The sequence below is a fragment of the Amblyomma americanum genome, chromosome 1, assembly GCF_052857255.1.
Source record: "Amblyomma americanum isolate KBUSLIRL-KWMA chromosome 1, ASM5285725v1, whole genome shotgun sequence".
Lineage (NCBI taxonomy): Eukaryota > Metazoa > Arthropoda > Arachnida > Ixodida > Ixodidae > Amblyomma > Amblyomma americanum.
In genome coordinates, this window is record NC_135497.1 from 77,989,875 (window position 1) to 78,004,495 (window position 14,621).

General features: G+C 51.5%; 1 protein-coding gene across 1 annotated transcript; it reads right to left on the reverse strand.

Annotated features, from left to right (window-relative positions):
* Positions 1-1,432: 1,432 nt before the first annotated feature.
* LOC144113095 (uncharacterized) lies at positions 1,433-14,330 on the reverse strand. Its single transcript, XM_077646015.1, has 2 exons — positions 14,044-14,330; positions 1,433-1,882 (listed from the first exon to the last, which is right to left on the reverse strand). Exons 1-2 carry the CDS (start codon positions 14,313-14,315, stop codon positions 1,573-1,575), a joined length of 582 nt encoding a protein of 193 aa, XP_077502141.1. The 5' UTR covers positions 14,316-14,330; the 3' UTR covers positions 1,433-1,572.
* Between the last annotated feature and the right edge of the window lie 291 nt (positions 14,331-14,621).

Genomic DNA, 14,621 nt, shown 5'->3' on the forward strand with positions numbered 1-14,621 from the left:
GCTTGCTCGCACAGCTAGCTACGGTGGCAGCTGGATCGCGCTCTGCAAATTGGTCTGTCAGTTCACTGCCGCCACTCAGGGGGCGCAGTGCCGGCGAGGCAGCGGAGCCAACTGGGCCTCTGTTGGGGCTTTACTCTGCTGTCAATTGCAGCGACATTCGGCGGGCGCGCAGCCAATGCACGGCGAGTATGTATGATGCAGCCATGCGTGGCGCGCACTCAAGAAGCGCTGCTGCCCTTACACATGGCTTGCCGGGCGACTTATCCGGAGAGCAGGGCATTCGCCTCGTTTAATGTCGTAAGCGGAGAGATGGGGCACGCACGACACCGCGATGTCAGAGAAAAACGGGAAACGGTGGGTCACATGCACTCATCTGTTTTGCGCATAGCCGTATTCGCGTGTCCAACAAAAACGGTAGCGTTGAATATGACGTGCTACATGCGCGCGAAAGAGCTGAGGATTTTTTTCTTCTTAACCTGTTCTTTCAAAGCACGCTACTACAAGCGCCTTTGTACAGGCAAGCGTCGACGAACTACCTGCATGTCGCGTAAATTACATCTGTTATTCGAACCACAGCGGCCACGCTGCAAGGTAATTCACTTTCGCAACAACGAAAGGGAGAGAGAAAAATAAAGAGAGTAGGGATGTATAAAATTTTATTACAAATGTCACGCCCAGTGTTTCCGAGGTGTTTGTATTGAACTCTCTCGCCCAGGACATCCGTGATGTACCGAATGAAGAGCGGCTGTAGGGTGTTCTCTATGCCAGCAACGGGTGGGTGTTGTTAGAGCCGTCACCGAAGCACCTGAAGACGCAGTAATTGAGGGCATATAAATGAACGGGTTTATGCGTGTCTGTAGCGAGCATGGTTCTTACACTCGTGAGGCTGGGAGGTGTGTTGCCGCATTGCTCATGCCCTGACTGTCTTTACACAAGGAGACCGGAAAATAACTGCACCGTTAAAGTATCCGGACCAGATACGAAATAAACGGCACCTCGAGCTGTTAAAGAGCACTGCCAGAAATGTTAGCGAAATTTCCTTTCTGATTTTGTTCAAGGGCCCCTAAGAGCAGCAGTGAGAGCGTAAGGAAATCACCGCAATTTTTTTTACTTTTTTCTGAATTCAGTAGGGATACCTTGCCGCTCGTAGCGCTAACCGATTGAACAACGCATCGGGGAAAACCAAGTTAATGCAGACCTGGTAAGGAAGAATGCGACAGTTCTCTACGCACATTGTTCGTTTTTCTTGTTACGCGATACAGCATACATACACCTGAACTGTCCGCCCTCTCATGAGCGCTGAACGCGCGGTGCTCGCGCTTCGCGCAGTGCCGGAACCCGGAACTATATCGTGAGTGGCAGCGGGCATTCACTAGGGGGCGGTACTGGCGTGAAGTACGAAAAACTACGCGCTGACAAGCCGGCTGAGCCTTAGCTGCCTCAGCGAAGGCCCCTTTACGGCTAGTGATGCGCGCGCGGTGCACTGGCACGTCAAGAAAGTTCTCGTGCTACCGACACAGCCAAGCTTGAACGCGGCACGTGCTCAGTGGCACGCTGAATGGAAACGGCGTCCTAGAGCTCGGTCACCATCTTAGGAGGATAGATTTGGATGACCGGCAAGACCGGCTTGCCGTCGGGCGCCTTGGCCGCATTTCCCAGCGGCTCGGGCTGGACGGCCCGGTAGCCACAGCGCAGCGCCAGCGCCACGCTGGCCGCGTTGCCCAGCACGAGCAGAAGCACGATGGCCGGATGCAGGAAGATGCCGGCGAACACGCCGACTGCAGTGGCCACTATCGACGCCGCCGAGCAGCCCAGCAGCACTGCGTTGCGGGGACGCTCGAGCTGAACATCCTCGCCGCTGTCGGCCTCTGTCGAATCCATCCTGCATATCGAGAGGGTTGCACAAAGCACTCAGCAAGCCGACCGGGCCTGCCGCTGCAGGACTACCACGATACTTTGGAGCATCACTAGGTCGCGTAAACTAAGTGGCGCGCTGGGTATGTCGATTCCGTTTCGTTTGTCGATAAAGCGCCATGGTGACTTCTCGAGCTTTTGGTTTTTTGATGGCGCAGCATGCTGAACTTCTTCGAGCACATTCTCATCTGCTGAACACCCGTAGAGCGAGCTCATTTAAACTTCATCGAACGCCAAGATCAACTGAATGTCTCATCTGAATCATGAACCACCTTTGCAGTCCTGAGTGTTTGAAATTGGTTTTGCCCCCCATAGCACACCCCTGAGGAAGCCGGTCGCCGAGCCGGGGGACTCTTGTACCCATTTTTACCGGTGGGTGGCTGGCGGTTGGTTTCGAACCAACCAACCAACATATATATATATATATATATATATATATATATATATATATATATATATATATATATATATATATATATTATATACTATATATATATATATATATATATATATATATATATATATATATATATATATATATATATATATATATTCTGGAAAAGCAGCGCTGAACAGACGAGGACAGAGACGAGGCGACAAGGACGGGCGCTGAACTGACAAATTTTAATTGAAGGGATTCACACTTATAAACGTAGTGTAGCTACCGTTCGCGCATGCTCAGAAAAGTCAGCTCTTTTGGTGAAAGGGCGATAGAGGCTGTGCTGACGCAGCCCTCTCCAGGCTATATATCTGATTTGATTCTGCTATTTCTCTAGCTTCCTCGCAAGTCACTGTATCACTTGCCTAGATTGTACTCCTGCACTCGATGACACCTCCATAATCAGAAAGAGCAGTGTACGTATGACTAGAGAAATAGCAGAATCAAATCAGATATATAGCCTGGGAGAGGGCTGCGTCAGCACAGCCTCTATCGCCCTTTCACCAAAAGAGCTGACTTTTCTGAGCATGCGCGAACGGTAGCTACACTACGTTTATAAGTGTGAATCCCTTCAATAAAATTTGTTGTCAGTTCAGCGCCCGTCCTTGTCGCCTCGTCTCTGTCCTCGTCTGTTCAGCGCTGCTTTTCCAGAAAACCATGTACCAACACGCCCAACTCGCCGCATTAATATAGATATATCCCTCATAAACCCAAACAGGAGTCTCTGGGCACTTGAAGAATGTACAACAAACTATCATGTTTTTGGCAGCGATTTGAGAAGGGTGCATAGCATTGTAGACTTCGACCAATAAGACGCTAACACACAAGGAGAATGAGGAACACAATTCGCGTATAGCCGCCGCGGTGGCTCAGTGGTTACGGCGCTCGGCTGCTGGCCCGAAAGACGCGGCTTCGATCCCGGCCGCGGCGGTCGAATTTCGATGGAGGCGAAATTCTAGAGGCCCGTGTACTGTGCGATGTCAGTGCACGTTAAAGAACCCTAGGTGGTCGAAACTTCCGGAACCCTTCACTACGGCGTCCCTCATAGCCTGAGTTGCTTTGGGACGTAAAACCCTATAAACCAAACCAAACAATTCGCGTTTATCATGTAAAGCCCCCGTTAAAAGTGTACAGCCCTATGCGGTTTTTCTTCTAAGCTGTTTAGCGGGGCCCCATAGCACGTCGTGCAGTCCAAAGCTTGGGAAAATTAAGGACTCGAAGCCATTCTTCTTTTGAGAGATTACGGCCGCTGAGGATGCATAACGAGGCAAGCTGCAGGCCTCGCAAACAAACCTCTTGGGCCGTACACTTTTGACGGGGGGTATACCTCATGATGTAAGGACGCTCCAAAACAAAACACGGCAAGCCCTCCCGGAATAACAGCGTTTCTCCCGCTTTCATCATCGCTGAGATAACCGACTGCTGAAGACTTTCAAATAGGCTGCTCAACCTTCCGTCATTACCCCAGAAGTGAACTACGCCACTTTGCATATAAATATCTCTATGCCTCCACTACCTAGCAGGTAATGCTAGTACAGTGTGGCAACAAAATGCGAAAACCAAAAGAAAGAATGACGCATACTAAGGGAATAAACACGTTAAGTGCACTGCAAAGGTATATTCATACCAGGCACTAAGAGGCACTACCAAGGTGATCTAGGTCCAGTTTGAAAGGGGAGCACATTCATGAACTGGGGGGGGGGGGGGGGGGGTAGCTGAGTGGTTGTGCCGCTCGGCTGCTTTCCGAAAGACGAGGGTTCGACCCGGCGCGGCGGTCGATTTCGATGGAGGCGAAATACTGGAGGCCCGTGTAGTGTGCGAAGTCAGTGCACGTTAAAGAACCCCAGGTTCTCGAAATTTCCGGAGCCCTTCACTACGGCGTCCCTCATAGCCTGAGTCACTTTGGGACGTTAAACCCCCTTAAACGACACACATACATGAACTAGCTTGAGGCGTATATTGCAGCGTCATTTGCAAGTGGGGGCGCTGAGAACGAGCTTGCTTAGCGGATGCCTTTCGCCAGCCACACTTCTTAGCTGCTCATCGGCGTTTCTAAGTTACCTTATCGTGAAGCTCACAGATAAAGATATGCAGAAGCGTCGAATTGCCGAACTCGCCAGAATTTGCCTTACCTCAGCGTCGTAACACGCCTACATCGAGTTCTTCTGTGGTCTTCGTCGCGCCTTTGCCATACACGTTCGCGTACCTTTCACTTTTTGCTAGCTTCGAGCACCCAATATTCGAATTTCTCGCCACCTTCAATTGAAAACAATAAGTAAAAAATTAATGTGGATTAGCCAGGTAATGCAGGATATACAAAGCGAAAGCGAGATTTGAGGTCTCCACTGACCCACAGAGCCGGTTGTGCGTCTTTCCTTTCGTGAAAATGAACGGTATTTGCAAAATTGTCAACGCCAACAGACAGACAGACAGAAAAAACTTTATTCAGCAAGTGAGTTTTAGACCCAGCTGGGTCCCTGGGCCATTGCGCGGTCCCGCACTGCATCAAGTAGGTCATGCCGGGACATGACGTCGGCAGCCCGAGTCACCGCAGCAAGCTGCGATGTCGGGTCTGCAGACATAAGCAGGACCTCCCAGTCCTCCCAGGTCGAGATGGCGTGCTGTCCCCGCGGGGGAGGGTCAGCAGGGCAGCCGAAAAGGATATGGGAGAGTGTGGCGTGGGGGTCGCCACATAGGGAGCATGCAGGGGATGTGCCGCAATAGTGGGATAAAAGCTGAGGGGATGACAGAGAGCGGGTCTGGAGGCGTCTGAAGAGGATCTGTTGGGAGTGCGTACGAGAGGGGTGGGGAGGAGGGTAAGTCCGACGGTCCAAACGGGGTATCTGCGTAAGCTCCGCAAAGGTGTGCGCCCGCTCCCTCGAGAATCCTGGATCGAGACTGTCCTGAGCCCGGCAAATCAGACCTCGGGCCAATTTATCGGCAGCCTCGTTTTCAGGGTTCCCAGAGTGAGCCGGCACCCACTGAAGCTCTACCCTGCGCGGTAAATTTTGGGTTGGGGTGTTCAACAATTGCCAGGCAGGGGCGTGAATCCTGCCCCTGGAAAATTTGGACAGAGCCGTTTTGGAGTCGCTGAAGATGTATTGGGCGTCCGAATGTGCAAGGGCTAGGGCGATGGCGGTCTCCTCTGCCTCCTTAGGCGTAGAGCCCGAGGGAAGACGGTGAGTTAGGGGGTAAGGTAGGGTTGGATTGCAGGCAACTGCTACCGCTTCATGCGCTGTACATGCGGCATCTACCCAAACGGCATCGTGGGCTTGCCCATAGTACTTATGGAGAGCATTAGCGCGAGCTACGCGGCGAGGGATGTGATATTGGGAATGGACGTTTCGAGGAAGGGGTTTCACAACGAGAGGTGTATGGATGTGTCGAGGGATGGGTATAAGGGTTGACTGGTTAGCGGGTATGTTGATGCGAAGGGAGGAGAGTATATGGCGGCCAGTGGCGCTAGTGGCAAGTCTAAGGTACTGTGTCTGAAGATGTGCGTCAACTAGTTCCTGAATGGTGTTATGCATGCCTAGTGCAAGAAGTTTGGCTGTGCTAGTGCTACGAGGTAGGTTTAGGGCTGCCTTAGTCGCAAGGCGGATAATTGCGTTCACGCGTTCGGTTTCCGTGCGGTTCAATTTGAGATATGGGGTTGCGTATAGAATGCGGCTAAGCGTAAATGCGTGCACTACTTTCATGTTGTCCGCTTCGTCTAAACCCTTGTTAAGGGAGGACACTCGGCGTAGAAGGTGCAACACGGATTGCGTGGAGGCCTTGAGCCTTTAAGGGTATGTTCATTTCGTCCAGAATCCTGCAAGTGGAGGCCAAGGATGCGGAGGGCGGGTGTGATGGGGATAGGGGATCCTTTTAAATTGATTTGGATGGGCGAGTTAGCGCTAGATTTTGGCCTAATTAGGAAGAGCGCGGACTTAGATGGGGAACATTCGAGCCCGATGGATGACGCGTGAGAGGAGATGGTGTCTGCTGCTAACTGAAGAGTTTCCTCAATTTCCCCGTCAGAGCCATGAGTGGTCCATGTGGTAATATCATCAGCGTACAGGGTATGCTTAGGTGTGGGATTAGAGCCAGTTTGTGAGCTAGGGGGATGAGAGCAACGTTAAAGAAAAGGGGAGAAAGGACCGCCCCTTGAGGGGTTCCGAGCTCTCCGAGTGTATAAGGGATGTGGTAATCTGATCTATGTGCAGGGAGGCAGTGCGGCCCGAGAGAAACGCGCGAGCGTAATTGTAGGTTTTAGGGCCTACCTGTAGAGCCTGCAGTTCCCGTAAGATGGCATCGTGTCGAATTCTGTCAATTGCTTTGATGAGCTCAACTGCCAGGATAGCTTTAGTGTGGTGGGGGATGGTATCATCAAGCACGTCATGCGCAATTTGAAGTAGGGGCGTCCTGCGCGGACGCGGGAAGTAGGGCGTCCTGCGAAATCCGAGCATACTGTGGGGGAAAAGGTGGTTGTCTTCCATGTACGTTGTTAGCCGAGCAAGAATTATGTGCTCGATGACCTTGCCTAGACTTCTGATAGCTGCATTGGTAATTTGATCATCTCCGGGAGCGGTATTCCGTAATTTCAATAGGGCGGCGCGCGTAATTCTGATTCTGTAATAAGGGCGTCAAGTTCGGGCTGGGTGGGCCTGCATAATCAAAATACTTGCAAGGGAGACCGGGGGTTGTATAGGTGCATTTCACTTGGGCGAGGAAGGCGTCGGTGTCCTGTCGATGGTTGTGAGCGAGGCGGCGAATGCTAAGGTGCGTCTGAGATTTGGATTGCGTGGGGTCTAGCATGTGCCGTAATAGATGCCAAGCACGGGTTGTGGAGAGATTGCCGCGGAGACCGTCACAAACCTGAGCCCAGTTAGCTTTGCAAAGAGTGGCACTGCATTGTATTATTTGGGATTGAATCTGGGCAAGTTTGAGTTTTAGTCTCCTATTGTGCTTCTGAGTCTTCCACCTTTGCGTTATGTTGTCCTGTGCTTGGAGGAGGTGGGCGAGCTTGCTGTCAATCACAGGGGTGTCTGGCGTAGAGTCGAGAGTTTGAGTGTGTGTTGGCGAATGTCTTTTTGCAACTGAATAATCCAGGTGCCTAGGTCGAAGGGGGCCTGTGTTGGATGCGCTTGTCTAAATTTACGGAGCGCGTCCCAATTAGTGTGTTTAATGGTAAATTTGCGCTGAGATCGGCGATAGTTTAGCGTTATTCGAATTAGGTGATGATCGCTGCCTAGTGTAGAAAGCATTCTTTCCCACTGCAGGTGGTCTAAGTTCTACCAAGCGTGCGGTCTGGGCTAGTATCGGCAGTAACACTGTTACCAATCCGCGTAGGTAAGCTGAAATCATTAAAGATGGTCAGGTGGAGCGCCAGCGTCTCATTGTACAAAACTGTGCCTCTGTGGTTGGTGCGCCGATAGCCCCAGTCCACGTGAGCGCAATTAAAATCTCCGGCAATAAGTAGGGGGTTTGATCCGGCCAACTGGGTTGCGGATTTGAGAAGTGAGGGGAGTAAGTTAATTGGCTGACGTGGGAGAAGGTAGCAGTTAAGAAAGAACAGGCTTGATTTTGCAGGTGTGGGCGGTAAGACTTCAATAAGGCTGTTAGCGATAGGGGAGGTAATTACGTGCTCAACGTAATGCAAGGATTTACTGACATATGTGACCACCCGAGGAAGATCAGTGGGGTCTGAGGGGATAAAAGCGTATCCTGGCAGCTGCCTGCAAACATTGGCGTCCTGAATGGCGATAATGTCTGGTGGGGATGACGAACCTGCTATAATTTGCTGCAGAGGATCGCGCTTTCGCCGAAAGCCCCTGCAATTCCACTGAATAATCTGTAAAGAATTAAGGCCCGTCGGAGGAGCCATGTTGTTGGGTAGTGAGGGGAAGGAGGGGTGTGGAGAGTGGGACTGTGGGAGGATAGTCTGTTGAGAGTCCAGGAGTGAGGTCAGTTAAGCGCTCCTCTACCTTGGTCATGATGCTACATATGACACTATCCATTAGACGGGTAATGGTAGATTCAATCATAAGCTGGCACTGTGCAGTGAGCTGCGCAATAATGCGCTCTGTGAGCCTGGCTTCCAAGTTTTGGGTGAAGGCCTGAAATTTGGCGTCTAGGTCTATTGGTTCGACTGGGCTCTCACCAGGCCTTCTTTTTTTAGGGGGAGGTTGAGCGGGTTGGGCGGGCTGGGTGGGTGAAGGGGAGGGGGTGGTGGATGGGGAGATACAGCAGAGGTGGCAGTAGAGAGGGCTGCCCTGAGCTGCTTTACCTCCTCTCGCAGAGCCCTCACGTCCGGGTCCTGGGAGGTCGTGGTGTTCGTCCCGGCAGCCTTGGAGGCCCATGTTGCAGTAGACGGGAGCGTCGTTTTCAGCGGAGGAAAGTCGTTCTTGTTAGTTTGCAGCGGATGAAAGTCATCCTTGTGAGGGGGCATTGCCTTCTGGGGCGATGGGTTGCGTGGTTGGGCGGTGCGATATCTAGCCATGCACGAGCCGGTGCCCGTGAGGTGCTGGCCTCCACAGAGAATGCAGGTCGGGATGCAGGAGGGCACATGTTGCGGTTCATGCTTGTCTCCGCACCGCGGGCAGAGACCAGTCTTGGGGTGCAGGCACACGTCATACCTATGGCCCGGCCGACGACAGTTCGTGCACGCGTCTGGGCTTCCCTTGTACGGCGTGCATCTGTACACTACACTCATGTAGCGTATGGTATGCGGGACTGGTCCGTGCGCAAAGGTGATCAGAACAGAATGAGTCCTACCCATTCTGCGGGCTGCAATGATATCAGCGTACGGGTTACGGGTCTGGAGGTCCCATAGCATCTGCTCCGGCGTCTCCTCCCAGTAGGCTTGCGAGATGACCACGCAGAGCAGCCGCCGGCGGTGCAATGTAGGCTGCGACAGGGTAAGCGGTCTCTTGGAGGACCACTTCCCTGAGCTGGACGAGGTGAAGGGCGGTTGTCTTGTGCGGGGTAGCGACCGTGAAGGTGTTATTCGTAGGGTGGATCCTCAGGTGAATATCCCCGAGGTCACGGCCAGCAGCGCTGACTTGCAGGGCTTGCAGGAGTGGCTGCGCCATGGTGCCTTTCAAAGCGAGGCCTCCTCTTGGTCGGTAAACGGCCCGTATAGTGCCGGGAGGGAGTGAAGCAAGTTGTTTGCTTCGGTGTGCGATTGCATGCGTCGCGCGCAGCTGTTCTTGTTGAGGACTGTATGTAGGCTTGAAAGTCGCAGGGGCAGCGGACGCGGACGCCGTAGGCGTAGATGGAACAGACTCTGCTTGATGGGATATGGCCAGCGTTTCCGCGCTTGAGATTTCACCCTTGTACGCGCGGAGTATCGGGGTCCACTCACTGGGACGAAGGTCTTCCCTCTGCGCTTGCACCTCCATGGCTGCTGGGGGTAGGTGCGCTGCCGGTGAGTGAGGAACGCAGCGCGCCGGCGAGGCTCGCCTCGATGTGGCGAGGCTTAGCGCAGCGGCACAGCAGGCGGAGACGTTTTCACTTGCCAGTTCTTGTAAATAATCGGGCACATCCAAAGATGATAGCGGTTAGGGCCCGTGTACCTTCCTGGATCCATTGAGGGTCTTGATGGGTCCTTGGGAAGATTTAGCTGGGCACAGGAGCCAGAAATTGGCGGAGTCGATGCGAGACGCGCCCGCTCACTAGGGCCCCTAGCGGCGATCCCCCTCAACGCCAATGAACTCTATGAACGCCGTCGGCTCACTTGTTTTGTTTGGTTTTTGAGGAAAGGAAATGGCCCAGTAACCGTCTCACATATATCGTTGGACCCCTGAACCGCGCCGTAAGGGAAAGGATAAAGGAGGGAGTGAAAGAAGAAAGGAAGAAGAGGTGCTGTAGTGGAGGGCTCCGGAATAATTTCGACCATCTGGGGATCTTTAACGTGCACTGACATCGCACAGCACACGGGCGCCTTAGCGTTTTTCCTCCATAAAAACGCAGCCGCCGCGGTCGGGTTCGAACCCGGGGAAAACTGAAAATTGAAAGTTGGATTTTGAGGAAAGGCGCGGCGCTGCGGCGGAACACCTGTGGCTCGGTGCTACTAGTGGTGCATGCGCAGTAGTGACTAGGAAGCGAGAAAGAGAGAGAAAATTGGCAGTGGCTTAGCTCGACTATGCTAGGATATACGTAGCGAAAGCTAAGGTATAGATAGCATGGTTAGCCTTGGTTCATCTTGATTGCAAGTCCAGGTTAGTCTGGTTGTCTAGCTATGTTGTTGTCGCATTAAGACGACAGAACTGTGGATGCGGCGCACGCGAGCTCTCCTTTTCAATCCTCCGACATGTTATCAGTCATGCGACGCAGCTGGCGAAGCTAGGGGAGGCGAGCGCAGCGACGAGGAACGCGGTGTGATCATACCAAACGGCAGCGGCGGCGAGCCGCGCGGTGTGACGTGATGCCAGATAGCGCGGCGAGCGCGCAAAGCACAGTAACCGTCTCACATACGTCGGTGGACACCCGAACCGCGCCGTAAAGGAAGGGATAGAGGGGGGAGGGAAAGAAGAGAATAATAATTAATGATTGCTTTTTGGGGAAAGGAAATGGAGCAGTATCTGTCTCATATATCGGCGGACACCTGAACCGCGCCGTAAGGGAAGGGATAAAGGAGGGAGTGAAAGAAGAAAGAATTAGAGGCGCCGTAGTGGAGGGCTCCAGAATAATTTCGACCACCTGGGGATCTTTAACGTGCGCTGACATCGCACAGCACGCGGCGCCTTAGCGTTTTGCCACCATGAAAACGCATCCGCCTCGTTTTTATGGAGAAAACTGAAAATTGAAAGTTGCATTTTGAGGAAAGGCGTGGCGCTGCGCAGCGGCGGAACACCTGTGGCTCGGTGCTACTAGTGGCACATGCGCAGTTGTGACAAGGGAGCGAGAGAGAGAAATGCGCCGTGTGTCGTCACTGCTCCTCGCGCATGCGCAGCACGGCTCTCCAGGAATCACGCGAAACTGCTCAACCTGCGGCCAGTAAAGATTTCGCTTTAAAAAGCTCTCGCTTTAAAAATCCCCCTCCCAAGCCCACATGTCTAGCATGACACTTTCCCCGGAGAACCCGCTCCCGGTCCACGAAGGCGTCAGCCACAGAGCTTCTTAAAAGTAGCTCACTCATCTGCAGTTAGAATGCTGGAGAGTATCAAACACGTATTTGCCTTGAGTTTCGCTATGAATGTGTATGTAGCTGCGAAAACATTGGACCTTGTTTCAAGGAAAACCTCCAGTGAGCGTATACATAGTTGGTTTCAAAAGACCATTCATGTCAAAAGTTTACCGGTATAAAATGTTATAGACGTGGAAATAAAAATTTAATTGAAATAGATTCAATCAGCGCAGTGCGACAGTAAAACTATTCGCATATACTGTTAGTCAATTACCAGCACGAATATTTTGACTGAATGGCTGCAGAACTATTCTCTTTGTGTTTAAGTTAATACAGTTTCGGACAAAAACTTAAATTGCCCAGGCAAGTCTTGTCCGCGCTTCACAAGTTGCACTGACATCACCTGTTTCTATGGCGTTAGCTGCGCCAAGCACTAATATATATATATATATATATATATATATATATATATATATATATATATATATATATATATATATATATATATATATATATATATATATATATATATATATTACTTATGAAGGGAGCCAACAGTCACCGAAACCAAGGTGCATAGGGGAATGTTTCATGCACCTTGGTTTCGGTGACTGTTAGCTCCCTTCATAAGTTTGTCAAACGAGCCCCTCATTTCCTTTACTTCCTCTGCCACACACACACACACACACACACACACACACACACACACACACACACACACACACACACACACGCACACGCACACGCACACGCACACACACACACACACACACACACACACGCACGCACGCACGCACTCACGCACGCGCACGCACGCACGCACGCACGCACGCACGCACGCACACACACACACACACACACGCACGCACGCACGCACGCACACACGCACGCACGCACGCACGCACGCACACACACACACACACACACACACACGAAAACAACGCCGATGTAACTGCCGATACATCGTTTGTTGTCCTTCCAGCTCTTAAATTAGGTTGGTTTAAGTGTTGTAATGTATTAAAACTCCGTATCAGCGTTTATATTACAGGTTTTTTCGTACTTCACGTGACCTAAGCGTGAACAACACGTCACAGCCGTCATTCGGTTGAAGAAACCGAGACTGAAGCAGCGTCAAGAAGAAATTCAGTTATAGATTGCGTAGCGGTCGTAGGCGATCGAATACCACGTGGTGATGCATGTATTCTAATGTCTATGGCATCATTTGAAAGAAGAAGACGCAGAACTAAATTTAAGTGTCTATAGTCGTTTAAGCTCGTGCCGCGGTAGTAAACAGGTGCTTTACTTATGCAATATTTGTTGGGACAGAAAAGTAAATTAAAGATGTCCGTGTAGCAGTAATCTGAAGCTGTCCACTCTAAGAATAAACAAGGACCAAAATAACCCAGGGGATAGCCTTTTCCGGGACCGCCTGCTATACCTCAACCATTTGCCTTCTTTGGGATTAACTTCATGCAGTGGGATAAACAGCTCATCACCTAGTAAAGAGTTCTTTAGCGGCATCGCAGTTCATCCTTTGAGGCAGCATCAAAGAGCTTTTTCTCACACTGTTCGAACAGCGTTACGCCCGTTGAAATAATAACAAAAATATTATGTTAAACAGTAATGGAGCTTTAATTAAATTCCCACGCTTTATTTTTCCGGAGCAAGAACAGAAAAGCTTATCATTTACTATCGGTCGCAGCTTCAAAGCCCCTTCGTTTCATATTCCTGCAGTTATTTCCTTCAACGCACCAAGCTCCAAAATATCAGAAATGACAAGACGCACGGCACATGGAAGCTAATGTGATGCACGCGAAAACATTGAATATTCCTGGGTGGAACAAACAATATGCTGCACGGAATGAAAATTCTGAGTGAAACAACCAGACCTGTTCGGGTGCGGTGCAAGACGTTTTAGCAGCAGCACTTCAGCATGCATCCGACTGGCAGGAGTCGTTTTCTTTTTGCTTGAAAACGATACGGTCAACTAATTACACTCACTGTTACCTGCACCCTGTCTGTCAAACTGTCCTTCCGTGGACAATGCGCAAAATATGTAAAACCTTTTACAGAAGGACCAATGCGTTTTCAAAGCGCCAGAAAGTTCATCATCAAAGGAGCACCAGACAGAAACTCCTTCAGTCCACTATCCTGCGCTGTAGAAACGGCTCGGCGAGAGACTCGTCAGAGACGAGGCAGAGACGAGACGTGCCTGAGCACGTCAACCAGCGGATTATAACCGACAAGAGTGCTCAAAAGTTCTTTTTGAGAACCGGATACACGTCGCGTTAGACTAGTGTCAATGCCAATGGAGGCTCAGAAACCATCCTCTGTCATGGTCTAGTGCTACGTCCAGGAGCCGACGAACGCTGCAAAATAACAGTGAGCGAAGCCCTATCAAGTGCGCTTTATCTCACCAGCCCCCCCCCCCCCCCCACCTTCCTTTCGTCCGTGCCATTGTTTCTGTGAAGATGATTGCCGCCAGGAAACGGCCTCTTCTCAGACGATGGAGCGCTTGGTTAGAAGCGGTGGGCCCCTGCGCTAACACCATAGGGAAAGATGCAACAAACAGAGTGCTTACCTGGTAAGGGCCGGAGCAGGCAGGCTACTGCTGCGAGCCGTTCTTCTGTGCTGCTGGCAGAACGCCCTCGCGGTGCGTACTTTACGGTCGACGGAGGTACGAGATAACCGGCGACCACGACAGGCACTTCCAAGCGCCGACGGACAGGGCTTCCCGGTGAGACCGCAAACAGGATCCTTTTGTGCGGATCGCCAGGTTATCAATTCCCGCGGCCAGACGAGCACAACGGCCGGCGCTATCAGACCGAGATTTCGGAAGAGCAGCTCAGACATCGCTAGAGGGGATACTCCACTTAGCGAGCGGAAAAGCCCGACGGCGTAGTTTTCCGTTCCCGGGTTCGAACCCGACCGCGGCGGCTGCGTTTTTATGAAGGAAAAACGCTAAGGCGCCCGTGTCCTGTGCGATGTCAGTGCACGTTAAAGATCCCCAGGTGGTCGAAATTATTCCGGAGCCCTCTACTACGGCACCTCTTTATTCCTTTCTTCTTTCGCTCCCTCCTTTATCCCTTCCCTTACGGCGCGGTTCAGGTGTCCAAAGATATATGAGGCAGATACTGTGCCATTTCCTTTCCCCCCAAA